Source organism: Neltuma alba, unplaced genomic scaffold, assembly GCF_004799145.2.
Source record: "Neltuma alba isolate B1F8T4 unplaced genomic scaffold, ASM479914v2 tig00003825_pilon, whole genome shotgun sequence".
Taxonomy (NCBI): domain Eukaryota; kingdom Viridiplantae; phylum Streptophyta; class Magnoliopsida; order Fabales; family Fabaceae; genus Neltuma; species Neltuma alba.
The window spans coordinates 6941-34577 of NW_021633438.1; the positions used below are offsets into that span (position 1 = coordinate 6941).

Below are 27637 nucleotides of genomic sequence, written 5' to 3' on the forward strand. Positions count from 1 at the left end.
GTGATTTATGACTGTACTATTAAGATATTTATTTTGACCAAAGTAGGAATCGTTGTTCATTGTTAAATTTTAACAAAACTATAGGTTCGTGTATGTTTTGAATTTTTTATCTTATTTTTTAAGAGATTCAATATTAAAAATTTGAAATATAACATGGAATTTAAATCATATCAAGTCTTTACAAATATTTTAAATGCATGATTTTAGGATTTGAATCGGGTGATTTTCCACTAATTTGCTGACCATGGAACATGTTTGTTTGTCCGGATCCGCTTCAATTTCTTCAATTTCCAGGAAGCTTCCTCCTTCCTGTGCATGGCCGTACTGTAGATACGTACGCTTCTGACTTTCTGTTACGCTCGTTAAATACATATAAAATATTCCAAAATTCGAATTCAATAAAATTTTCTATATTTTCCCCTGTTAAAGAAAGTTTATTGGAAAAATATATAAGCTGTACGCTTTCTCTCGTATATTTTTTATTGTATTCAATAGGAGTAAAATTAATAAGATGTCATTAATTATTTTAAAAACGACTTATATTTAAGAACAAAATTTTTTCTTATAAGAGATTTACATGTAGAATTAGAGTGGTAAGCTAATATTTGAATTTGTCTCAGTATTTAATATATTTTTTTGAAAATTTTATTTTCAATTATTTATTTTCTTTTTTGTAATGCATTTTCTCATATTTTCTTATACATTATCTTCCATCCTTTTTCTTATTTATTATAATAATGTTTAAAAATAAAAATATTATTTATTTATTATTTTAAATTAATTTTAACTGATTTTTTATTTGAGAGTTATAATAAGAAAATGTGGGAGCATAATAGTATATTTTATTGTGGTCATAGCATATTTGGCCTTTGGAGTTCGGAGTGATGGATCCCTCTTTGTTTCATTAAAGAATAATTTTGGCGCCAATATTGAATCCGTACAAAGCTTTTTGTGGTCTTGAATTTTTTCAAGCTCCATTGATTGGTTCCGTAGCTTTCAGCGGTTCAATTATTGTCATTTATATACTCCTCCGGTCCTAATTATAAGATCCAATTGACTTATTTGAGGAGATTAAGGAAGTAAATTAAGGTGGTTATTTATAATAAATAAGTGTTGTTATTCCTAAAATATCCTTGCTAATTAAGTATATTGGCTAAAACTATCATTATTAGAAGGATTATCTTGGAAAAAAATGCATAAATATAAGAGAGAAAATGGATTGGGTCTTATAATTAGGACCAAATAAAAAGTCAAATTGGGTCTTATAATAAGGATCGGAGGAGTACTAATATTTTATACTCCTCCGGTCCTTAATATAGGACCCAATTATTGAGTTGGTTTTAGTCTTAAATATAAGATTCATTTATCATATTTATCAATTTTCTCTAAATTACTCCTATAGATACTCCCTCAACCATAATCAAATAGAAGAGGGAGATGGGGTATTAAGAAAGATGATTATGGTGTTTTAGGAAAAATGTGTCACTTTTCTTATAATTAACCAATTTACCTAACTTCTTTAATCTAATCAAATTAGTTAAATGGGTCTTATATTAAGGACTGGAGGAGTATATGTATGGCTAGCTATCCAAATCTATTTATAATTAGACGTGGATCTATTGTCCTCCTATTAGAATTAGAAGAATCGATCATAATACTTACGCATCATAAATACTATAATTTGTTAGAATTTTTATATTTTACAATGATAATTCCAGTTATGTGTGGAAGGAAAATTGACACTAATATATTTTATAAAAATAAAACTGACGATATTTGTTAACTTTCCGTGGCACCTCAGCACAAAAAAGTAATGTGTAAGGATACATAAACAACATGTTGTCAACGGAAAAAGGAAAAAGGCATAAGCAACATTCCATCACCTGCTACTATTCATATTAAAAGTTAGTTTTTTTTTTTGGAAAAATTACACTCAGGTCTCACAGAGCACAATTAATATCAAAAAGATCTCTCGAAATCATGAAATGATTCTGAAGTCCTCAAGGACCTGTGTGTAATTAATTCTAATTGTGAAATTACCTACTTACCCCTGTTAATTTGAACCTATTTACAACCTTAACAGTGGCTGTTAACAATCCGAAAAGAGGTGGTTAACAACCTCAACAACACTCCTGGCATTCCACAGAGTGAGTTGTCATGAGCACTGCTGAGGTTGTCAATCACATCTTCTCGGGTTGTTAACAGCCACTGTTGAGATTGTAAACGAATTGCTGCAATAAAATTAAAACCTATTTACAACCTCAATAGTGGCTGTTAACAATCCGAGAAGAGGTGATTAACAACCTCAACAACGCCCCTGGCATTCTACAGAGTGAGTTGTCATGAACACTGCCGAGGTTGTCAATCACGTCTTCTCGGGTTGTTAACAGCCACTGTTGAGATTGTAAACGAATTGCTGCAATAAAATTAACAGAGGTAAGTGGGTAATTTCACAATTAGAATTAATTACACACAGATCCCTGAGGACTTCAGAATCATTTCACGATTTCAAGAGACCTTTTTTATATTAATTGTGCTCTGTGGAACCTGAGTGTAATTTTCCCTTCTTTTTTTTGCAGGTTGGACTTTCAACTTTTTTTTTTTAATCTTGATTTTCGTTTTTTAAAAAAATAAATAGTTTATAACTTTCAATTCAAAATTAACACCTTTTTTCCCTACATTTCCAGTGAATCTAGAAAAGAACATAAGATAAATCCTTAAAAATTACTCTTCTGGTCCTAAATGTAAGACCCTTATAAATTCTTTCAGTCCTAAGTGTAAGACCCTTATAAACACTAGTATAAGGGTTTTATATTTAGGACTGAAAGAGTAATTAGATACATTACGCAATTCACAATTTCAATTCAAATTAACAATTTCCTTTTTCCTACAAAAATTTTTCAATAAATCTAAAAAAAATTTAAGTATAATATATCTTAAAAATTAACAAGTTACATTACACAGTTTACTACTTTTAATTTGAAATTAATGACCTCCATTTTTCTTCAAAAAATTCTCAATGAATCTCAAAAGTACTTAAACACAATAATATATCTTTAAAAATTAATAAGTTACATTAGGCAGTTTACAAGTTTCAATTTAAGATTAATAACTTTTCTTTCCTTTCAGAACATTTTCAGTGTATATCAAAAAGAGCATAAGATACATCCTTAAAAATTAACAAATGGGTATGTAGTTTACAAACTCCAATTTGAAATTCACAAACTTCCTTTCTATACAAAACATTTCCAATAAATTTAGAAAGGAAATTAAACGCAATACATTTCTTGAAGCGTTGCCGGTTTTATAATCTCAATGGAACAAATGAAGGGCAAAGCAATAGATATGCGGATGGAGGGGTCAAGCTAGCAGTGGATGATTCTGTGCTACAGGACAGTAGAAGCATTTATGGTGGAGTCACAAGGAATGGAGCAGATAACTGGATTTGTGGTTTTAGCTATAAACTCATTAATGTGCCGCCTATGGTTGCATATGTGATTGGCATTATTTATGGGCTCAACATGTGCTGAAACAAGAATTTCAAAGCTTGTAGGTTATCATCCTAGTCATTAAAGGATGAGATGGCCAACATCCCTTATTTTCAACCAGGATTGGCAGGTTAAAGTTCATCATGTGTGCAGGGAGGAAAATCACTTAGCAGACTGCTTAGCTAATTTTTTCCCATAATCTTGATAGTTTTTTTTGGATTCTTGACCAACCTCTTCTTTTTTACCAAGAGGTGAAAAGTGACGAAGGAGCTTTGGTTTTGTTGATGTTTTGCATTGTTGTTCTAGTTTGTATCTAGGTTTTCATTCCAAAGAAAAAAAAAATAGAGTGCAAATGCACATGTACTATCTCTGGTAGTGGATCACCTTAACGTAAAAACTTAATATAAGAGTTAGATAATTAATTTGAAGAGATTAATAAAATTAATTAAGTTGGTTAATTATAACAAATATTTTTGACTTTTTAAAACTACCCTATTTAATCATATGTATTGAAATTATCCTTTAATGATAACCTTTGACAATTATTATGGATGTTTTACAAAAAAAAATTATAAATTTGAGAGATTAAAGAATCAAACTCAATTTTATACTAGCTTTTATATTAAAAGAGGAGGTAGTATTAATTTGTGATTCTAAACTAGTGGAAGGGCTAAGGAAGAAAAAAGTGGCATGATAAGCATGACAACAGGTCATTAAAGCCATGAGTTAAATTATAATCCTTTGGTCCTTAATATAGGACCTAATTATTAAGTTAACCTAATTATTATGTTAATTTCGGTCCTAAATATAAGACATATTTTTCTTATTTATCAATTTTTTCTAAATTATCCCTATGGATCTCCCTCAACCATAATTAAGTAGAAGAGGGAGCAATGATATTAAGTAAGATGATTATAGTGTTTTAGGAAAAACATGTCATATTTCTTATAATTAATTAACTTATCTAATTTTTTTAATCTAATCAAGTTTGTTAAACATATCTTATATTAAGGACCGAATGAGTAATACTCTAATTAAAATTTTTGTGAGATCAAAAATAAATGTTTTTCTTAAATATCATAGAAATTAGGAAGCTTCCTGGAAGCTGCATATATCGTCGTATATATAGTAGTATGGCCTCACTCCTACTCACCACCTCACGAGAAATACATGTAGGCCTACAGCCCACAACAACAAAACAACTAATCTTCCCCTTTTGCCATCTTCTTCTTCTTCAAACCTCCAACTCTCTCCTTTTAATCTTTCTCTGAAACCAACCAAGAAGCTTGAAAATGGCGTCTTATCAAGAAGCAAGGCTATTGGAGAACGGAAACCTCAAGGAACCGACCGGCAAGGAGATCATGAGGCACGGCCGTTCGGCTCGCAAAATGTCCTCTTCCTCCTTGCGCAAGAAATCTGACCTCAGGCTTGTTTCCAAAGTTCGCTGCGCCTTGCTCCGAAATTTGTTGGCTAATCTGCAAGAGGTCATTCTGGGGACTAAGCTTTCCGTGCTTTTCCCTGCGATTCCTCTGGCCATTGCTGCTGATTGCTATGGATTCGGACGAGTGAGTACTCCTGTTTGCTTTTCTTTGTGAATCAGAACGCTATTGCTCGGTTTGTTTTTGAACTTGTTTTGGTGCACGAAAGAGATAATGGGAAGCTTAAAAACTGTTACAATAGCCCTCCAAATGCATCCTCAACAATCTCACTCCAATCGGGGCAAAACTGGTTCGCGTTACGTCACGTCACATCATTTGTTTTGCTAACCGCAAAAGCTTGGTTTTTTAAAACTAAAGACGTGTTCGGATATAATTAAAAGGGTTGTTTTTTCTGTAAAAAATTAAAACAAATTTTTTTATATATTTATTTTGTTTACCGTAAAATTATTTTTAAAATTATAGTTTGGTTTCATCCAAACAGCATTTAAGTTGAATGAGATTAGATACAGCTATATGTATACAAGTGACGGATAAAAATAGATGGAATGGATTCTTTTGTTTTTGGCAAAATTTAACACATGAATTCTCTTGTGTTATCAAAGGGGAGTAGTAAATACGAGTACCCTTTTTAAATATTTTGAGATTCAAATTTTGATTTGCTATACTTAGTAGGATCAATCACTCTCGGTTACCTTTCATAGCAAAAGTTCAAATCTTGATTCGTGTTTAGTATGGTTAACCCTTTTTGACTCAATCCCTTCAGTTAAAACCTTTTATTTTCCCTATAGCTCTTTCATATTGACTCCATTCAATCCCGTTGGTTAGTTAAGACTCCCATATATACTTGATATACATATATACATTGATGTTGCAAATGAAAATGGTATAATTTGACCTGAGAGTTTTATCACCTATATGCAGCCGTGGGTTTTTGCGTTGAGCTTACTAGGACTCACACCACTCGCTGAACGAATCAGCTTCCTGACAGAGTAAGGAAATCCTATCATCAACTTCTGATTCTTATCCATATTCAATGCCTCTCGGGATAAAACTAATGCTGATCCTATTTAAATTCTCTGTTTCATGATTGTCCTGCGCAGACAAGTTGCTTATTACACAGGCCCCACAGGTATGAAACTTCATAGAATATAAAATCTATTACTATTAATATCGTATGGGAGTAGATTGTAGACGTGCGATAGATGAAGTCCTAACCATTGGGTAATTAATTAATTACTACCTCCGGTCCTTAATATAAGATCCCGTTTGACTTTTTGTTTGGTCCTAATTATAAGACCCCAATTTATTTTGTCTCTCATATTTATACATTTTTTTTCCAAGATAGTCCTTCTAATAATGATAGTTCTAGCCAATACACTTAATTAGTAAGGATATTTTAGGAATGACAACACTTATTTATTACAAATAACTAACTTAACTTACTTCTTTAATCTCCTCAAATTAGTCAATTGAGTCTTATAATTAGGACCGAAGATAGTATAATTGTTGATTTGTGATCATAAAATTCGTGTGGCAGCAAGCAATCGTGGGTCCGCCTGTCTCTCTCTCTCTCTCTTAAAGATAATAAATTGAGACAATTTTCAATCAATCTTGAGCTTTTGACCCGGCAATTAATTTTGAAAGAAATTATTATTATTTTATTAATATTTTTTAATAATGTTTTTGTAAATGAGAAAATGTAAAATAAACAATTCGTTTTTATAAGAAATCATTTAGAAATTATTTTCAATAATAAATTTAAAATGAAAAATAAAATATTTCATTGTTTAAAAACTCTCACTTATTATTAAATGCCTGGGCCCTCATCGCCATCACATTGAATCCGATGTCATGTATTTAGAATTAGACAAATCTATGTATTAAGTTTTAAAAATAAGAAAAAGAATTAGTCAAAGCCATGTATCATTATGGTGGGGAAAAAAAATGTCAAAATTATTTAAGTTGGTCCTTTATGTTACTGATTTACAGTGGGAGGGCTTCTGAACGCGACATGTGGAAATGCGACGGAGCTCATAATAGCAATATTTGCACTCAACAACAATAAAATAGCTGTGGTCAAGTATTCTCTCTTAGGTTCCATTCTTTCAAACCTGCTCTTAGTCCTTGGAACTTCTCTTTTCTGTGGCGGCATAGCAAACATTTCACAGCCACAAAAATATGACAGAGTAAGTCCTCGCATCGCATTTTGGCTTGAAGACATAAACAGTAAAAATTTGATATAATAATTGCATCTTTTGAGGGCTTTATTAGGTGCAATGATAATAACTGATATTGACCATTGAAATGTGTGCTTTGGTTATTTATTTTGCAGAGACAAGCAGATGTGAATTCACTCATGCTTCTGCTTGCATTATTGTGCCACATGCTTCCAATGCTATTCAGATATGCTACTGCCTCAACTGCTCTCGCTGCAGACCCATCTCTCCAATTATCAAGAGCTGCAAGTATTGTCATGTTGATCGCATATTTCGTTTACCTTGTCTTTCAACTCTGGACTCATCGCCAATTATTTGAAGCCCAGGCTGTAAGCAACTTCTTAAACTATATTAAACTGCTTTTAATTTTAATATGTATCATGCCAATACCACAATATCTAACATGAAATGGTCATCGTGCCTGACCAGGAAGACGATGATAGTGACAGCGTTTCAGAAGAAGCGGCAGTGATTGGATTCTGGAGTGGGTTTGCATGGCTGGCAGGGATGACAGTGTTCATAGCATTGTTGTCTGAGTATGTGGTGGAGACAATAGAGGTAGTTAAACGTTATTTCTACTTTGTTCTCAAATGCATGATTAGGCATCTTCTGACTAGAGACGTGTTAGGTAGGAATGACCCCCCCCCCATGCATGTGTGAGAGACAATTAATGTGAAAAAGTTATGTCCCACATGGGTCATGATCGGTGCTGTTCAAGAGTATCTTCGAGGATATTCCAACCAAATAATATGGCAGAAAGCTCTACATTTTATTCATGATAACGTACTTTTTGAGTGTTGGCTATTGTAATTACTGATAACTGCAGTTCCTACTTTGAACAGGATGCATCAGACTCGTGGGGTCTGTCTGTCAGCTTCCTCAGCATAATTTTACTACCAATAGTAGGAAATGCAGCTGAACATGCAGGAGCAATCATTTTTGCTTTTAAGAACAAGCTGGTAAGAACTTGAAGGACCTTATGAAATTCCAGCCTCAATTCTAGGATAAGTTTCTAAAATCTAACCTATGTGCATGACTTTAGGACATCTCTTTGGGTGTTGCTTTGGGTTCTGCAACTCAAATTAGCTTGTTTGTGGTAAGAATTCACCTGCATAAAGTACTGAAGTTTCCATTTAATTAGATTTCCTTCTTGGCTTGGTAATAGACTGAAACGTGATCACAATGTAGGTTCCCCTCTGTGTGATTATTTCTTGGATACTGGGCAACAAAATGGATCTTAACTTTAACGTCGTTGAAACGGGTTCACTTGCTTTGGCCATTATAGCCACTGCCTTCACTTTACAGGTGAGGTTTCTCTAATATTTTTGACTTTTTTTTTTTTTAAATCCTCATTCTATCTTTGAACTATACTGATTCTTCGAACTTGTATAGGACGGAACGTCTCATTACATGAAAGGTTTTATTCTCCTGCTCTGCTACGTTGTTATTGGGGCATGCTTTTTTCTACAGAGAACACCATTCAGTAAGTAGCATCAATCTATACTTTTCTTGTGCATGATTAGATATCCCATTGACCTAACATAATTAATCTCATTTCTCCACCAGACCAAGTTCATCTCGGCAACATGGTGCCTAATTCAGCAACCGACACCGTTTTCAAAGCTTAACTGTGGTAAGTTCACGTTGTGCACCATCTACAATCATTGTGAATTTTAGTTATACACAACGTAGCTCTTCAAGTTACACAGTTATGCTTGCATTTGTTCTGTCCTATGTTTTTCTTAATGCATTCTATGAATTAGCTCTTCAAAGCTTAACTCTGACTTTATGGATCTCATTTGCAGGTAATTTGATGGCAGGGTCTTGGTCTCTTTGGATTGCCTCCTTGAGGATAACAGATGAAGGGAAGCAGCATCCAAACTCAGAACAGATTCAATGGATTGATTATTCTTTCATTCCAGTTGTGTCGTTGGTTATCTCTAGATTGAAACGTGAAAATGTTTTGCGTTGCTTTGGGAGGAGCTACTTCTTTGCTGGCTGTGTAAAGATCCCTTTGAGTAATTGGTGGGCGTAATATTCTCATCTTTATTTTATCAGTTTATCACAGGGTTTTATATATATTTTAAGGGGTGTTTGCCTCATGTAATGTCATGGTATCATATCTCAATAATGGAAGGTTGTTCTTCTGTGTTCTACATGATTTATTTTCTCATGAAGTGGCAAAAAATATGGGTGATAATTGATTATGAGACAAATTGAAAATGTTAACCCTCATAATCAATTTTAAAAAAGCCTTTATTTTTTATATTGTTCAAGATAAAATCTCTCTTACATTCTTATCTTATACATCGCAAAATTCTTGAAAATAAATTAATTCAAATACTTAGTCAATCATTGATAGTTTGACCACTGAAATGAAATAAAAGTTATTGGGAATGGACAAAACGAAACAAGACATATGGTATTTTCACTAAACTAGAGAAGGCTTCTCGTATTAATTTGTAACTTGACATAACTTGTTGTAATAATATAATTCTTAATTTTTATATTATAGACAAAGGAAAAAGGAAAATACACCGATGAATACACCAATTTAAATCCAATTTAAGATCAAAACATTTTAAAATTTCGATTAAAAAAACTAAAATTGGGTAATAGTTCGATGTATAATATGAAATTGCTCATTTCTCTCAAATGTTGCACATTCAAAGAAGGAGTATCAAGTACTAATTATTAGATAATTAATAATAAACAGTAAATTTTATATTATTGTGGGGTCAAATATCCACAATTATACTACTAGTACTATATAACAGTTAAAGTCAAACTATAGTGGAGAACTCAAAGTCCAAGATTCACTCACTTGAAGAAATCATACCCCATGAGATTCTTAAAGTCTTTGACCCACGACAGCTTTTTATCTGACTTTGGGCAAAAAAGCGACCGACATAGGTTTTCTCCCACAATCTGTTATCATTTGAAATTATTGCAAATGATGTTCTAGATTTTAAGGTAAAGAAAAAAAAACAAGATGCTTTCTTGTCTAATGCAAATAAAAGTAAGAATTTCACCCTTGCCATTTAAAAATTTAGCAGTAATGTTCTAATTTTTTGGAGTGAAAAATTAAAAAGAAAATCTTCCTTGGCGAGTGCATGTATAAGTGCTAGAGCTTTACATTAAAAGCTTAAAAAATTCGGTACTTTTTATTTTGGACTGGAAAAAAATTTGATACTGATGTATGTAAAATTTTGCAATTAATCTTCTAACTTGTAATTTGAAACTTTTTTTTACAAAACAGTTTAATTAATACATACAGTGGCAAGAGGTTGACACTTACTTTTTTAAAATTTATTATTGATTTTAAAATAATTTGTAGTTAATTTTCTTAAATTTTAATATAAAATATTAAATCATTATATTTAATCTAACATATTTTAATTATTTATTGGAATTCTGAAATATTTTAGTCTTTAATTGTAATATAATTAAGAGAAAATTCTTGTTGTGCAATTCTACATAAATAACCTAATTACTACAAAATCTTACATCAAGTTAGTTAACCTGTAGTCATTTATTATAATTTTTTTTAGTCAATAAATTACTTATATGAGACTATATAATGACTTTCTTTCAGCAAAGACAAAATGCAGTCAAACTAAGGCAAAAGATTACAAAGCTAAAAAAACAAAACAAAAAAAGGGCATAGAAAGATAAAAAGAAAAATCTCCATAAAAATAACTGTTGAATTTCAAAATTTTAAATCAATATTGACTACTACACTCGTAAAGAAAATGAATACATTCGAAAAACAAATGATAACATATTTTTATAGTAATTCCTGATTTGAAATTTTAAAACTCAATGATTATTTTTTGGAATTTTCCCAAGATAAAAGCCCTAGCTCTAAGAAAGTAAGGAAAGGTAGAATTTTGAAACAGGAGGTAAAACTCTAACCTAGAAATTAGATGTCCTGAGCCACCACATACTATCACCACCTCAGTTCTTTCTGCAATAACGAAACTAATTGGATTAATCAATGGCTTGCAATTGTGCTGGAACAGAGGGTACAGAAAAATTCTTGTGCTCTATGATTGCATAGGGGTTATTAATTTGCGTAACAAAAAGTGTAACTTACACCACTCATTTAGATATATCATTCAAGATACTTAAACCATTATCAATATGGATTGGTAGGTCTTAATTAGACATGTGGATAGGAATCATTTAATGGTTACTGATCAGATGGCAAAAGCTTTTCATAAGGTCGAAGGAAACCTTTTGTATCTTTGATTAATTTCCACTTAGATTCATGGATCTTGATCAAGAATGTGATGCTATTTAGTTTTATTTTTTTTTTCCAAAAAAAAAAACTTTTCTCTTGCAAAGAAACTAAATTAATGGTAGCGTAATCAATACACCATAGTTGAAGATCACCTTGCCTGATGCTGTTAGTTGAAGTGTTGAAGTATAGTTATTGGTTTAAATAAGGGCAGCTTTAACACAATGACTTCTTTATAAGGCAGATGGAATAATATCCCTCCTATTGTTTTCTTATTATTTGTTTGCCTGGAGTGGAAGGGATTTTCACGGTTGAAAATATGAGGTCTCGAATTTAAATTTATGCAAATGCAAAAGTGTTTGGAAGTACCCAAAAGTGTTTTTAAAAGTATTTTTCTGTAAAACGAGACAAACTCTTCTATATATTTACTTCGTATATCATAAAGATACTTTTAAAATCATTATTTTAATTCCATCCAAACACTCCGAACTTAGGACTTATTTGGCAAGCACTCCAAACCATAGTTTGGGAAAAATATCAGCCAAACAGAGATAGGAAATGTGAAACCATGGTTTGGAGGCAAACTATGGTTTTGAACCCCCAAACCATGATTTCACCAGAAGCGGTCCAGAGTTTCTTCCTGACTTAAATTATTGGAACCTTGCTATGGGCCCAACATGGATGACAAAAGAGCCCCCTTTCCTGACTCAAATAATTGATTCATTATCCAGTCGGTCCTACACATTTGGTCTTTCTTTCCTCCAAAAATAATTCATCTTATATTTTATGAATATATATACATGTAGTGACAATTAATTAATTAATTATATTAAACATCAGAGGTAGTATGTTATTACAAAAAATAGTTGTGAAAAAATATTATGGGATTTTATATTTAAAATCTTTAAAGAAAATTAATATTTTTCTCTTAGTGAAAAAAATCATTTTTCTATAAACATATTTAATATTATGTTTTATAAATATATATATACATATTAATTATTTATTAATTATATTATCTTTTACATGATTAATTATGTTAGTAAAAATTATTTTATTAACAATTTTATTTTTTCAAATCAAAATATATTATAAAATCTATCCCTTATATAATTATCATATTAACTTATACCATTTTTAGTAATTTGCACATGTAAAAAATACTTTTGATAACAACTACTCCTCCGGTCCTTAATATAGGACCCAATTGTTGAGTTGGTTTTGGTCCTAAATATAAGGCCAATTTCTCATATTTATCAATGTTCTCTAAATTACCCTTATAGATACTTCCTCAACTATAATCAAATAGAAGAAGGAGATGGGGTATTAAGAAAGATGATTACGGTGTTTTAGGAAAAATGTGTCACTTTTCTTATAATTAACCAACTTACCTAACTTCCTTAATCTAATCAAATTAGTTAAATGGGTCTTATATTAAGGACCGGAGGTGTATTTAAACACTCTCACTTCTCAAAATTACTTTTTCATAAAATTTATTCTTCATAAAATCTGTTCTCCTCAAAATCTATTCTCCAAAAACTATTCTCCAAATCATGATTTGGTTTCATTCAAACACCCCCTTAACAATGTTGAATTGTGACCCATTCCAATTTTAAAAGGGAAATGTTTTTCTTAAAAATAAATTTGTGTTGACAAAAAAAAAAGTTAAAAATTAGAGTTGCCTCATTCTTACTCCTTGTGCGATCGTAGCTCTCCCATCCCAGACGCGGAAGCCTCCGACTTGCCTCTGCTGCGTCGATTATCGGTTATTCCGATCCTGTGGCTGTGTTGATCACTAGTTCACAATTTTCTGGTAAGCGTCGTCCAGAATTTGAATTTTTCACAAATTTCGTTTGTTTTGCTATCTTTCTGGCTAGAACCTAGAGCTTTGTAGGTTTTTCATTTTATTCTTCTATATCGCGTAAGTCCTGTAATCTGGATGTCTTTGGATTATTGTACCTGTGTTATGGGTATTTTCGTTTTTGTTCATGTACCGTGGTTGAGTTCCTGAGATAATGCAACTGGCAGATGAGAAAGGTCAAATTTGCAGAATCTGAGTGTAATGTAGAATTGTAGAGCAATTTCTTAGAAGTTTTCTAGCCCAATATTGTCTTAAGGAGATGGGTTTTCCCCGTTGGAATATGATATTCGAGGCCCAACCAAGTTTAACTACTTGATGAGAATCAGGAAAACCTGAAGGAGTTAATAAAGAGCGATTATTTGCTTACCTTCTTGAATTCTTCCTCCATCACTGACTACTTTGAAGTAAAGTTTTATTGGTGTCATTAGCAGGACTTACACAGTAGTGAACTGCTAACCAACTTTGCAACTGGAATGGTTATAGTGAACTGTTCCAAAGTGCTGTTTTGACTAGTGTGTTTGTATAATATTATTCTTGAGGTATGAGCTACTTTCTTTATCTTCTTTCATTTCCTTAGATTTTGATTCCGTATGATAGGTGAGTCATTCTGAACCTTTTTTATAACATGACAACTGATTTAAGAGGGTTGGGGCATTAAGGAACTAGATCCAACTTCCTCCAATGGCTTGATCCATTGTATTGACGCTGAAAGATTTGAACAATTGAAATAGTTTCCTGAAATCTTGCTTGAGTGCTTCCGCCATCACCTTCCTCCTTAAGTTCAATAAGCAGATTTGTGATCTTTTGATGAAAAGGAGTTGAAGATTGTGATCTTCTATTCCCCAGCGGTCTCTGAATCATAAGGATGACTATTCTCCTTGTCATAACCCTGGGGAAGTTTCGTTGAAGATACTTCACAAAGATTGGTTGAACAAGAGCTCCGCATTGATCCTTTACTTCCTTTGCTCTGCTTGTTCGCTTGTCTAAACAATGATTGACCGTCCTTCCTGAATTGGCTTGTTAGGCCCCGTACAAGGAGTCTTCTTTTGAATTAGGCTTTGTTGGGCTGGGATGCTAGTATAGCTGGACAAAGAGTTGTACTTTACATCCAACTCTTTTTAATGAAAGAAAATGGACCTGATCTGGAATTCTTATGAATGGGGTCATTTTCAGTCTGACTGCAAGAATTTTGAACTAATTTATAGCTCAGATGTTAAAAGCCATTTATGTGCATGTTTCTTTGACTAATCTAGTTTATGGAGTCTTTAATTTTTTCTTCTTCTTTTTATGTGAATCCAGATTAAACGTCTTGGGGTTGGGTGACTCTAATTTGTTATTGCTTTTAGTTTCTCTAGGTTGACCTTAATTATTTTCCTTTATCTTCAATCACGAGCAACTATCCAATACTTTCCCGGTGTTGCTTGTATCGATAGTGATGAAGCCTTGTGCTTCAGTCATATGATTTTCTGTCTATCTTTTGACTGAAGCACAAGGCTTTGATGAGGTTTTATACTGGGAGACTTCACAGTATCATTTGTTTAATACTGTGTTCTTCTTGCTATAGTATGTTCAGTTTATGACTCTTTTCCTTAGCCGACAGTAGATATTGTAAAGATTTAAATTTTTTAATGTTAACTTAAGAATCGTTTACAAGGCAGTCTTTTTAATTCCTATATTTTTTTTTCCTTCTGCTTTGAAGCAATTGCCAGATATCAATATGTCTCGAAGATATGATAGCCGTACAACAATCTTCTCCCCTGAAGGCCGTCTTTACCAAGTTGAGTACGCAATGGAGGCCATTGGCAATGCTGGTACTGCTATAGGGATCTTATCAAAAGATGGGGTTGTCTTGGTTGGTGAGAAAAAGGTAACATCTAAGCTTCTGCAAACCTCCACCTCAACGGAGAAGATGTATAAGATTGATGATCATGTTGCTTGTGCTGTGGCTGGTATAATGTCAGATGCTAACATCCTAATCAATACTGCAAGGGTCCAAGCGCAACGCTACACTTATGCTTACCAGGAACCTATGCCTGTAGAACAGTTGGTCCAATCCCTCTGTGATACTAAACAGGGTTACACACAATTTGGTGGTCTTAGGCCATTTGGAGTCTCATTCCTTTTTGCAGGATGGGACAAAAATTTTGGTTTTCAGCTTTATATGAGTGACCCTAGTGGAAATTATGGGGGTTGGAAAGCTGCAGCTATTGGCGCAAATAATCAGGCGGCACAGTCAATTCTTAAACAAGATTATAAGGATGATATCACAAGGGAAGAAGCTGTGCAGCTAGCTCTTAAAGTGCTCAGTAAAACTATGGACAGCACAAGTTTGACGTCAGATAAGCTTGAATTGGCTGAGGTTTTCCTGTCACCTTCTGGAAAAGTTAAGTATCAAGTTTGCTCGCCTGAGACGCTGACTAAGCTGTTGGTGAAGCATGGGGTCACACAGCCAGCAACAGAAACTGCCTAGTCGGCAGATCCATGGTTCATGCAGCTTAAACTATGCCCATTTAGTTTGAACCTTGGATCACCTAAGCTTTTCTGTAATGTTCTTTTCAAAAGAGGTCATATACTGTTGGAAAGATGTTTCAGAATTTTAAACTTATGGTTTTGATATCGTGTTTATCATATTCTCAAAACTCCACTTTTTAGGTTTGTTTATACCCATGTTTTTTTGTCACAAGGATATACTTATTTGGTGCGTGTCGTTACGTAGAAAGGTGAGGGCTGAGACACCTGCTCTGTTGTCAAATTGGATTTGTCGGCCTTCGATAATGCAATAACAGTGTTCATACCTTATGCTTCAGCACAGTAAAATGATGAAGAGGACGTTAATGATTCAAAGTTTGTTCACATTTTCGGTTTCAATGAAGCAAAAACAACATGCGAAGCCTTCTTCTCTTTCCCTCTTTTCCTAATTCTATGGGCGACATTCTCCACGTAGTGGTAAAATTCAACGGTCAGGATTTGACTGAATTGGATATTTTCGAGCTCGGAAAATTAGGGATAATGATTTTAAAAAATTGACAAATAATTCTTAAGGACCTTGTGTAATGCATAATTTAACCTTTTTTTTTTTCATATGCAATTCATCCTAGCTTGTGTGCCATTATCTTCTCTTTCGTCACATTTTCTTTTTGTACAACTAATGCAATTTATTTTTCATCGTGTATAAATTATAGTCCCTCGTGTCTGAATAATATTTTATGTAAAAATTCAACTTCCTACAATATTCTCCTTTAACTGTTCAAATATGCTGCGTATATACTTTTTTGGTTCTTTACGTAAAGTTTATTTAACGAATTTGATTAGATTAAAAAAGTTAGATAAGTTAATTAATTACAAGAAATATAACATGTTTTTCTTAAAATACTATAATTATTTTCTTTAATATTTTTTCTTCTTCTTCTTCTACTTGACCAAGAGAACATTTACAAGGCTAATTTTAAAAAATTAATAAATATGAAAAATAAGTTTTATAATTTGAGATATATATATATATTCAGTTTATATTTAAAAAGAGAAAAGAAAAACAGACACCTCAGTGTGCGGCGTCAGCGTGCGGGTGCAGAGTTTCGGTTCATCAGCCCCTCTCCGTTCTTCAATCCCGCCGTCCTCCTTCTGTCCGGCATCGGTGTGTGTATTAGCTTCTTCCTCTGTTCGTGTCGCTTCCGTGGTGAAGCTGGGTGAGCAGTTTGCTTCTTGCTTCTTCTTTCCTTTGCCGCCTCTGGTGGTACAATTGAAGCCTGCATTGCTGTGCGCGCGCGGTTCATTCTTCTTGGTTCTTCAGCGTCGGCCCCGTCTCTCTCTCTCTCTCTGCCCTCTGTTGCTTTGAGTGAGGTTTACGGGTTCAACCTATCATCCCTTGTTCCTTCATCGTCTTTAGTCTCTTCTGTGAGTGGCAAGCTCGAATCGTTTTTTCTTTCTTGGTGGTTGCTGCTGATTGAAATTATTAGATTAAAAATGTTTATTGGCAAGAAGGAAGGATCTGATATTAACCTTGTTGAGAATTTGATTGTTTTGAAACCTTAATGGACTTTATTGATGTTTGCGAGTATATTATTTGCTGGGAGTTTATGAATTGCGGTGTTTGGTGTGTGAGCTAATCTTGAGTGCCCTCAAGGTGTTCAACAAAAGGAAGACGCTCTGTTTTTTTTTTGGCCAAAGGAAGAGGCTCATTTGGATGTGATTTTAAAGTATTTTGATGGTAGAGAAGAATTCTATGTCGGGTTGATGATGATTTAAATTTCAATTTGGAAGTCTTGTAACTTCTTGGTGATGTTAGAAAGAGTTTGAGTGGAAATTTTAAGAATTAAGTTTCCTATTTCGTGTTAGCCCATGGGATGTCTATGAAGTGTTTGCTCAAATGCTTGAGAAAGGAAATCATCTTGAATTGGGAATGCAATTTGTTGGTGATAACATTGAATAAATGGTAGTGTAAGAGTTATTTACTCTTCTATATTTTTTTGCCAACTATTTACTCCTCTATATTGAAGCGTGGATAATGTGGACATTGAATGTATAAATAAATTTTGGTAATTTTATGTTAGATTAGAAATTGAATTGGGTAACTGTGTGACGCTATTATGAATAGGAAAACCAGAAAGTTAATGAAGAGAGATCATTTGATAACCTTCTTGACTTCTCCATCAATGAGTGTTCATGAATCAATGCTTCTGCTAGTTCAATGATTAGTCTGATTTTAAAAAACTTAAAACTAGATAAAAGGTTCGTGATTTAATTTGATATATTCTACTGCAGCGTTCTGTGAACTTGCATTGATCTGTTCGCATGCCTTTTTCGAATCAGAGTAGTTATCATGTTTTTGCAGAAGAGCCTTACAGACCATGCAAGCATTGATTTTGAAGACAAGAATCAGGAATTAATCTCAAGAAGTTAAAAGCAGCTTCTAGGATATGGAAGACAACCCAAGCAAGCGAGGTTCTGAAATTCAATACTTGCATTGTGGGAAGCCAATGGCATCAGGTGGTGGGATTTCTCATCTGAAGGAATCGAGACTGACAGCAACAGACTCTAGACAGCTAAGAGCCTTGAATGGTGTATTTTCCTGCAAATTAACAAGAAAATTTGCCCCATTTTTACAGTTATAACATAGCATGCCACTGAAGTCTCTATTAACCACCTTGACTCTCAAGCAACTTAATCAAATACATGCTCAACTCATAATAAGACCTAAGCCCCAGATATTAAACCCATTACTGGGAGTGTTAGCAAATTCATCCCGCCCACGAAATGCCCTTCTCCTCTACAACTTAATGCTCTACTACCCATTCTCCCATAATCATTACACTTTCACTCTGACTCTCAAGGCCTGCTCTTTACTACATGCACACACAAAAGGGCTTGAAGTTCATGGTCATGTCATTAAATCCGGTCATTATGCTGATATCTTCATTCAGAACTGCTTGCTTCACTTCTATATTGTGGAACATGATGTCGGTTCTGCCTTGAAAATATTTGAATTCATACCTTCCCCGGACGTTGTCTCATGGACATCCATAATTTCTGGCCTCTCCAAGTGTGGTTTTGAAGCAGAAGCCATCAGGAAATTTTCATTGATGGACGTGAAGCCTAATTCTGCTACACTTGTTAGTGCATTGACTGCTTGTTCTTTCCTGAAAGCTATGACACTAGGGAAAGCTATTCATGCGTATGGAATGAAGGGAATGGTAGATAATAACATTATTTTTGATAATGCAATGTTAGATTTGTATGCAAGATGTGGATCATTGGTTAATGCAGAACACTTGTTTGCTAATATGATGGAGAGAGATGTGGTTTCCTGGACCACAATGGTGGGGGCTTATGCTCAACGAGGTCGTAGTGAAGAGGCTGTTGATTTATTTAAAAAAATGGTACTAGAAGGGGAGGCGGTGCCTAACGAGGTGACCGTTGTTACTGTATTGTCAGCATGTGCATCTATAGGTGCTTTGAGTTTGGGGCAATGGGTCCACTCCTACATCAAAAGAAGATCTGACCTTGTAGTAGAAGGCATTATAGGAAATGCATTGCTTAACATGTTTGCTAAATGTGGAGATATGAATATGGCAATTCAGATTTTTAAGATGCTTGAGCACAAGGATATTATCTCTTGGGGTACTCTCATTTGTGGCTTGGCTATGAACGGCCACGGAAAGCACACAGTGCAGCTCTTTTCTCGCATGTTGATTCATGGTGTTCCCCCAGATGATGTGACCTTCATTGGCCTGCTGTCTGCATGCAGCCATTCAGGTCTAGTAAACAAAGGATTCATGTTCTTCAAAGCCATGAGAGATTACTATGGCATTATGCCACAAATGCAACATTTTTGTTGCATGCTAGACATGTACGGACGGGCTGGACTCTTTGAAGAAGCAGAGGCTTTCCTCACGGGCATGCCTGTTGAAGCCAAGCGTCCTGTTTGGGTAGCTCTTCTTCAAGCCTGCAAAATTCATGGCAACGAGGAGATGTTGGATTGGATCAGGAGAAACCTTCTCAATGACGAAAATGTTGGTGACGGTGCGCTTGCTTTATTATCTAATCATTACGCAAGCACTGAACGATGGGATGATGCTAATAAAGTTCGTGGTAGTATGAGAAGAATTGGACTGAAGAAGATGACAGGACGTAGCTGGATTGAGCTTGATGCTAGAAATGACACGTTGGATTTAGATTTGTGCGGGGCATGATAAGGACTTGGAAAGAAGAATCAATAGCAGGGGCATATTCTTTACAAATACAACATTGTGGAATTTTTAAGGTGATGCTAATCTATGGGTTGAATTCCACATTCTTTGTACACAAATTCCTTAATGGAATGATATTTATTTAATCACGTCACGAGGCCTTGCGTAATTAGCTTTTCCAGTACATGACACGACGGGATCGAAAGGTCGCAAGATATTTTATACTAATTTATAGTATTTATGTATTTTAATCTATATGACATGGTACGTCGCATCTCTGTCTTTTTCTTTTTGATAAATGTGTATATAATAACATGAATTAGAACATTTTTAGCAATTGTTTTCTACGTGAATCTGTGTAATTAGTTTTAACACCCTGCATATATAAAAATGATTGCATTTTCAACGTATTTATCTTGTAAATGAAACACGTGGAATTTGATTTATACAATTAGGAGATTAATTAATTTCAGTTTCAAAAAATTTATTGATAAATACGCTTGTTACTTAATATCTTGATTGATTATTTAATTTAAATATTATGTATTGGTTATATTAGAATTAACATGTTATATATATTAATTTATATTCATAAATGTAATATTAATTTATATACACGTCTGCGTTCCGATTCTACGGCCTCTCTTTTGCGACAACCTTTGCGAATAATACACAATCTCCCGTCCTTTCCGTCCTCGATTGTGTTCATTTGCGCCACTCTCAGCAAGTCAATTCCCGGCTTATCTCCTTTGTGCTTCGTACTAAACCCAAGCATGAGAGATGAAAGAGTCTTTCTTACGACGCAAAAAATTCCAAACCTTAAAAACTCCTTGGATTATGTCGTTGACCCCGCTTACAAGGAACCATTGTGGAAGAAGACCACCCTCAGCTTCGCCACCGCCTGTTATGATGGTCGTGGCTCCGGCGGCGATGGTGACAAATTCGCCTGTGTTTCGATAGCTGAGAGGAAAGTTGATAAAGAATTCATGCCGACTCTGGCTCAGCTCCTTAAGCATCCACTGGCCGCTGTCACATTCGTTCCCAAAGATGTTGCCCTGTTCTTCGCCGGAGCCATTTCCGGGGCTGCTGCCAAGACTGTCACTTCTCCGCTGGATCGTATCAAAATCCTTATGCAGGTGCTGTCTCTGATTCCACACTGTTAATTCCTCAACTACAGTTCTCATGCTTTGTCATTTCGGGAACTGCTAGAGCCGAAATTCGGTACACTTCTTGTAGACTGAAAAATTCATTTTTTGGCTATAAACCGTGGAGATGATGACCGGGAGACGCAAATAAGGTGTAGGAATTCTATTTTTTTTTTTTAATATTGAGATTTAAACTTTCGGAATTAGTAGTCTTTGTTTTCCGGTTAATTGACTTAAATTTGTTTTCATGGTGAAAGAAATTGCAGGTATGTGTAATATCTTTATTCAACATGAATGAGTTTTTTGCTATCTGTAATATTTTTGAACGTGTTCGACAAATTGTTTTTTCTTTCTTTCCGATTTTCCTTTTATTTTCCAATTTTTGGGTATTATTGTTACTTTTCCTCTTCTATTTTTTTTAAAAATTATTTCTAAAGTTATGTGCTTATCATTCAGCCAAGAGATATGCTCCTTGCTGATCAGGAAGTTTTTTTGTTTCGATGTGTGCCTAGATTGCTGTCTATTTGATATGACATTATGTTTTTTTTTCCTTTTATATGACATTATGTGTTTGCAGACTCATGGAGTACGAGTCGGGCAAGCAAGCGCCAAGAAGGCATTTGGTTTCATTGAGGTATTTAATGATTGGATCATTTTCTACGTTTAATTTTTATGATCTTTCTTCTGCTGTTTTTACGCTGGTTGCACATGCGCCATGTTTAACGCCCTGAACCTGAAACTCTTTCCGTAAACTCTCGTGTTCATTAGTTCTAGAGAGCAGGATTAGGGTTCTCATAGAAACCCAACAACTCATGCCCTTCACTTTCTAGATTACTCAAATCTATCTGGGAGTTATTATGAATGGCGGCTTTGATGTTTCCAGTTGGGTTTATTTTTATTCCATGAGCAAGTATAACGTCCTATTTATTGAACACTTTCAGATATGGCATATATGATGCAATTCCTTGTGAAGGAATGTGGAACAAGATGGTTGCCAGACAGTACTTTTTGTCGTGTGTTAGGTCATAGACGCACTTATTTGCTTGTTGCTAGCCAGTAATTAATAATTCTCTTAAATTGGTAGAGCCTTATAACTGTACCCATCTGATTGAAAGGTAGTGCACAAATTTCTTTGTATAAAAGCTGCCAACGAAATGATCATGAAGTTCACTTTTGTCATTAAATTCTCTGTACCCATCTAATTGAAAGGCGGCGCACTTAGTTCTTCTGATCAGAACATTTGTCTTAAATTTTTATTGGAGCTAACTCAAACATGAATTGCAGGCTATAACAGTTATAGGGAGGGAAGAAGGCATCAAGGGTTACTGGAAGGGCAACCTTCCCCAGGTCTTTGCAATGATTTGAGCTTATTGGTAGTCATCACTCCAAAAAATATTGACTGGTCATTTCATTTGTTTCAGCGTTTATTATTTTCCATTCCAGGTGCTTTGGATCATACCTTACAGTGCTGTCCAGCTGTTTGCTTATGACAACTATAAGGTCAACCCCTAACTATCTCTTAAAATATATCTTTTTTCAAGTCTAGTTTTTTTACTTTTGGATTTATAGAAAATATTCAGCGGAAAGAATGTTGAGCTCTCTGTTTTTGGAAGACTTGCTGCAGGCGCTTTCGCAGGCATGACATCTACTTTTGTAAGTAACTTACTGCAATCATGTTATTGCTCCTCATTCCAGCATTACTGTATATTCTATATACGACTATGAACATTGTTTTTTGGTAAATATATACCTGTTTTTTGCTCTTCTGAATTCTAACATTACTCTTGTTAAATTTTATTTTTTACTGCTATTTGTGATGTCCACCAGTGTTTCTAATTTTGTTTATATCTATGTAGGTTGCTTATCCGTTAGATGTCTTGAGATTACGATCAGCTGTTGAACCTGGTCATCGAACCATGACACAGGTATGATAGAGCTGGCTTTTGCATCTCAGTGGGATCTGCATATGTGAAAACGGATCACACTGTGGCTTTTCCAGGTTGCATTGGGCATGCTAAGAGATGAAGGATTTGGATCTTTCTACATTGGACTGGGGCCTTCTTTAATTGCAATAGCTCCTTATATTGCTGTAAATTTTTGTGTTTTTGACTTGTGAGTTCACGCACAATCTTTCATATTCTTGGCAAAATTAGAAAAGAATGGGTTTGGATGTTGCAATTGAAAAATCTTAATCATCTTTGAATAATAGATTGAAGAAGTCTTTGCCCGAGAAATATCAGAAGAGAACTGAAATCTCACTAGTAACAGCTGTGCTTTCAACTTCTCTCGCCACTCTGACATCATACCCTCTAGACACCATGCGAAGACAGATGCAAATTAAGGGTACGCCTTACAGGACAGTTCTAGATGCTCTTTCAGGTACGGATTGCTCTTTGACTCTCAACATAAAACAGTTTCTCATGCATTTGGTACAATTATATGTGTATGTCTCTGTATTTGTGTGCCCTGTAGTAACAAATATATAACATTAAGAGGTATTTTAACATTATGTTAGTGTGTTAGTGTTTAGTGTTTTGCCCAATGTTGGCATTTTCCATGATCAGACATTCTTAGGGTTTTCCAGTAATCAGTTTTATATGAATACTTATTTGAATGCCAAAAATTGATGCAATCAGAGGTACAGAATTGTCGCAATATATACAGAATCACCAAGAGGGATTTTAAGAGCAAGACATGCAATTTTAATACACAGAATATCTAGTATTTACCAAGTAATTTAGATTCGAGTGTCGTCAGGTCCTTAGAGGGAGATGGCTCTCCCAACATACCTATTTCTATCCACATGGCCTCAAATTCTATTCCTAGCATTGAGAAATGTTTCATGAATGAAACTTCAAAACTGTTTATGTGAAAATTAGGACTCCGTGTTGCTCCAAACAACTTCAGGTTCTGTTCAATATTGCAATGCTAGTTCAGGTCATATATGCATTAAACTTCTGACAAGGAATTTGGGGTTTTAAGTATGAAACTGAACACCCGTTCTATGTGAGGAAATCTTTACATCTAAAAGGCAATTTAATATCTGTACCAAGGAAAAAAGGCAATTTAATATCAGTCACTATAATGAGAAATCACCTGTTAGGAGTGGAGACATTTTAATTTATATGAAAGATGGGAGTGCTTGAAGTTTAATGCCTCAGTAGTTTGTGCTATTAGCAAATCAATAATTCAATCATTGCAGGTATTATGAACCGGAATGGAGTTATGGGGTTGTACAGGGGTTTTGTGCCCAATGCGTTGAAAAACCTACCAACAAGCAGGTTCCTCTGATCTTCTATTGATCTGTAGCAGTAAAGATTATGATCTATTATTATTAACTTGATCTTTGTTGCATCCTTCTCATTGCCTCAAACCAATACTTAAATAACCATCTATTTCAATACATTTATTCTTTGTTTGCAGAATGGATCTTTTTTTCTAAACGCATCATTTCTAACTGCTCGTGGGGCCAAAAAAAAAAAAAAATAAGTGGATCAAATATTGTCTCAAACTAGACCTTTGGTATTGAGATTGCCAAGGCAAACTCATTTGCGCAAAGCATACATAGTGTGTGCATGTGTGTGTGTGTGTATAGTTGATTGTGTTTTATATACTCCACCCTGAATTATGTTTGTGCTTTGTCGTCTGATTTTCCCATTGCTTCTCTGTGCAGCATCAGGCTTACCGCATATGACATTGTTCAACGCCTAATTGCAGCAAGTGAGAAAGAGTTTCAAACAATCACTGAGGAAAATCGCAAGAAACAAATAAATACCAAAACTGAATGATGGTGACAATAATAGAATTCATATTATCTTAACCCATTTGTTTTACCTCTTTTTTTTTTTTGGCCAACCCATTTGTTTTTCCTCTTAAATTATTGTTCTTGCAGCTTTGTCCATTGAACGGCCCGCGCCACATCCCCAGCTCGTTTCTTAAAACATAGTTCAATTGACAATTAGGTCAAACGAATTTAGAAATTTATTATACTTGTTTCTGGAATTAGACGGCACATGGGCTTGCGGGGGGGAAAAAAAGGTCCTTAATTATGAAAATTGATTAAATATAATTAAAGTTATGAAATAACGAAGTTGGACTATAATTCTACCCACTAGTTCAATCAGGGATTTTATTAATTTTGAGAATGCATTTTGTTTTTAATTTGTGTGAGTATACTTTTTCCTTATAAAGCACATTTAGTGGTCTAAAACAAGTTAGAGAGTGCTTCGATTACCTTCTTTTAGAGTTAATTATAAATTTCTAAATTTAATTAAAAATTGAGGCAAAGGTAGAATTTACTAGATGAATGATAAGGAGTTTATAAAAAAAATTCAAAAGAATTGGCACTTTCATGACACAAAGCTGTATTAATAAACGTACAAGTTAGTAGAGGCTTACTGCTCTCAAACATGAGTCTTAATTTACATTATTTTCTAAATTTATATTTGTATGAAGGTGTATCAAGTACCCTAATATGATTTTTTTTTTTTGCAACATACACCATTCTAATGTTATTTTTTAGTTTCGTTATCCAATACACTAAAAATAAATTTTATACTTTTAAAAAAAATTATTCTTTTTAATTGGGATATTTTAGGAAAATTAATATGAATTCGTAAGCGAATTTTTTAAAAAAAGGGGGGGCAATATGACACTTTTAAATTTTAATAAGTTGTGAGACGCTTCTCAACCGCCAATATTATTTGTTCATTTGTTGCGCGCGCATATTAACGATTAACTGTCTTTTACCGCTGGCCAAAAAAAAAAAACCTGTTTTTTTCAGTTTTTCCTACTGACAACATGAAATGTTAAATACATACTAACTCAGTGATTAAATATAAAATATAGTTTATAGTAGTAATTAATTGCACAGATGCTATACTGAGAACCGGAAGAGGTAGTAACACGCATTATTCCTGGAGCAGCCTACTGTTCTTGATTTCATTCGCCCGTCTCGCATCTACCCTCCTCGCTAATCTTCTTTGTGCTTCATTCTGAACGAAACATGAGTGGGGACAGAGTCCTTTTTACAACGCGAAACATTCCAAGCCTCGCCAACTCTTTCAACAATGTCGTGGACGCCGACGACCACGAACCGTTGTGGAAGAAGACCACCCTCGGTCTCGCCACCGATGGTTATGGTGGGCTTGGTTCCCGTGGCGATCATTGCAAATTCGCCTGTGTTTCCATAGCAGAGAGGAAAGTTGATAAAGAATTCATGCCCACGCTGGCTCAGCTCCTGAAGCATCCGCTGGCCGTTGTCGCATTCGTGCCCAGAGATGTTTCCTTGTTTTTCGCTGGAGCCATTGCCGGTGCTGCTGCTAAGACTATCACTGCTCCTCTGGATCGTATCAAGATCCTTATGCAGGTACTGTATCGAACTTAACACTGTTAATTCCTCGACTGCATTTTTTTATACGTCGTTATTTTTGAGAACTGCAATAACCGAAATTCGCTACATTTTTCTGTGTGTCGAAAATTCTTTTTTTTTCGTCCTTAAGCTTAGAGATTGAAGCTAGCAAATGGAAATTCAAGTATGGAAGATCGATATTTTGTCAACCTTGACCAGATATAAACTTTCGGTCGTCTTTAACTTTTCTGTCAATTGACGTAAATTTGTTTTCATGGTAAAAGGAATTGCAGATATGTCCAATATTTTCATTCAATAAGAATGAGTTGCTGCAATTTGTAATTTGTTTGGACGTGCTTAACGTATTGTGGCATTTTTTTTTCCAATTTCTCTTTTCATTTTTTATTTTTCCTTTCCAGATTCTTTACTACTTTGCCTTCTTTTTTTAATACTTATGTCCTTATAATTTAGCGAAGATATGATCCTTGCTGATCAGAAATTTTTTTGCTTTGTTGTCGTGTGTATAGATTGCAGACTATTTTAATATTGCATTATATATTTGCAGACTCATGGAGTACGAGTAGGGCAAGAAAGTGCTAAGAAGGCAATTGGTTTCATTGAGGTATATGACGATTGCATCGTTTCCTATTTTTATATGTGCATCAAATTTAAATGATTTGTTTATACCTATTTTATGGTAGCTAATAGCATGGATGCGTTGAAAGTGTTAATCTTTCTTCTGCAGGTTTTATAATAAGCTGATTGCTTATATGCCATGTATAGCCTCCTTTGGGCCAGACGCTTTCTTTCTTTCTTCCTTCCTTCCTTCCTTCCTTCCTTCTTCTTCTTCTTTTTTAAAAAAACATTGTAGAGCTTTGTTGTTGTACCTATCTAATTTGAAAGATAGATAAGTCACCAAATTTTTGGTATTAAAATTGCCAACTAACTTATCATAAGGTTCCCTTTTGTCACTAGATGGATCCTCTTAGCAAAAGATTAGTATATACTTGACAGTAAATGACAGTAAATGCTGTATTGTTAGTCTACCCTATCTCTTTGCCTCAACCTTTGATGCATCTTGTCAGTAAATGCTCTTTTGATCAGAACATTTATCCAAAAATTTTTGTTGGAGCTAACTCGAATATGAATTACAGGCTACAACACTTATAGCAAAGGAAGAAGGCATCAAGGGTTATTGGAAGGGCAACCTCC

The 27637-nt window shown here is 34.3% G+C and overlaps 5 protein-coding genes across 7 annotated transcripts; all 5 read left to right on the top strand.

Moving 5' to 3' along the window:
• Positions 1-4655: 4655 nt before the first annotated feature.
• Positions 4656-9308, top strand: LOC114742592 (vacuolar cation/proton exchanger 3). The gene is made up of 12 exons (XM_028930818.1): positions 4656-5053; positions 5849-5916; positions 6028-6056; positions 6917-7113; positions 7260-7472; positions 7573-7701; positions 7986-8102; positions 8186-8239; positions 8332-8448; positions 8536-8626; positions 8710-8776; positions 8950-9308. Exons 1-11 carry the CDS (start codon positions 4781-4783, stop codon positions 8769-8771), a joined length of 1350 nt encoding a protein of 449 aa, XP_028786651.1. The 5' UTR covers positions 4656-4780; the 3' UTR covers positions 8772-8776; positions 8950-9308.
• Positions 9309-13100: 3792 nt separating this feature from the next.
• Positions 13101-15924, top strand: LOC114742591 (proteasome subunit alpha type-4-A). Of its 2 annotated transcripts, none has more exons than XM_028930816.1 (2): positions 13101-13196; positions 14944-15924. In XM_028930816.1, exon 2 carries the CDS (start codon positions 14962-14964, stop codon positions 15712-15714), a length of 753 nt encoding a protein of 250 aa, XP_028786649.1. In that variant the 5' UTR covers positions 13101-13196; positions 14944-14961; the 3' UTR covers positions 15715-15924. The 2 variants fall into 2 exon arrangements, with proteins under 2 accessions (XP_028786649.1, XP_028786650.1); XM_028930817.1 differs by having other exon boundaries at positions 14954-15924.
• An 873-nt stretch (positions 15925-16797) lies between these two features.
• On the top strand, positions 16798-19951 carry LOC114742588 (pentatricopeptide repeat-containing protein At1g08070, chloroplastic-like). 2 transcript variants are annotated; one of them, XM_028930813.1, is made up of 2 exons: positions 16798-17138; positions 18076-19951. In XM_028930813.1, the coding sequence occupies exon 2, from the start codon at positions 18362-18364 to the stop codon at positions 19931-19933; it is 1572 nt and encodes a 523-aa protein (XP_028786646.1). In that variant the 5' UTR covers positions 16798-17138; positions 18076-18361; the 3' UTR covers positions 19934-19951. The 2 variants fall into 2 exon arrangements, with proteins under 2 accessions (XP_028786646.1, XP_028786647.1); XM_028930814.1 differs by having other exon boundaries at positions 16798-16930.
• A 679-nt stretch (positions 19952-20630) lies between these two features.
• Positions 20631-25100, top strand: LOC114742589 (probable envelope ADP,ATP carrier protein, chloroplastic). Its single transcript, XM_028930815.1, has 10 exons — positions 20631-21066; positions 21653-21709; positions 22360-22422; positions 22519-22575; positions 22645-22728; positions 22932-23000; positions 23075-23187; positions 23285-23454; positions 24278-24356; positions 24749-25100. The coding sequence occupies exons 1-10, from the start codon at positions 20704-20706 to the stop codon at positions 24861-24863; spliced, it is 1170 nt and encodes a 389-aa protein (XP_028786648.1). The 5' UTR covers positions 20631-20703; the 3' UTR covers positions 24864-25100.
• A 980-nt stretch (positions 25101-26080) lies between these two features.
• On the top strand, positions 26081-27047 carry LOC114742594 (probable envelope ADP,ATP carrier protein, chloroplastic; the record flags this gene model as incomplete). The annotated part of the gene is made up of 2 exons (XM_028930819.1): positions 26081-26443; positions 26991-27047. Coding segments are annotated over exons 1-2 (420 nt in total), but the record flags the coding sequence as incomplete, so codon positions are not given.
• Positions 27048-27637: the final 590 nt, after the last annotated feature.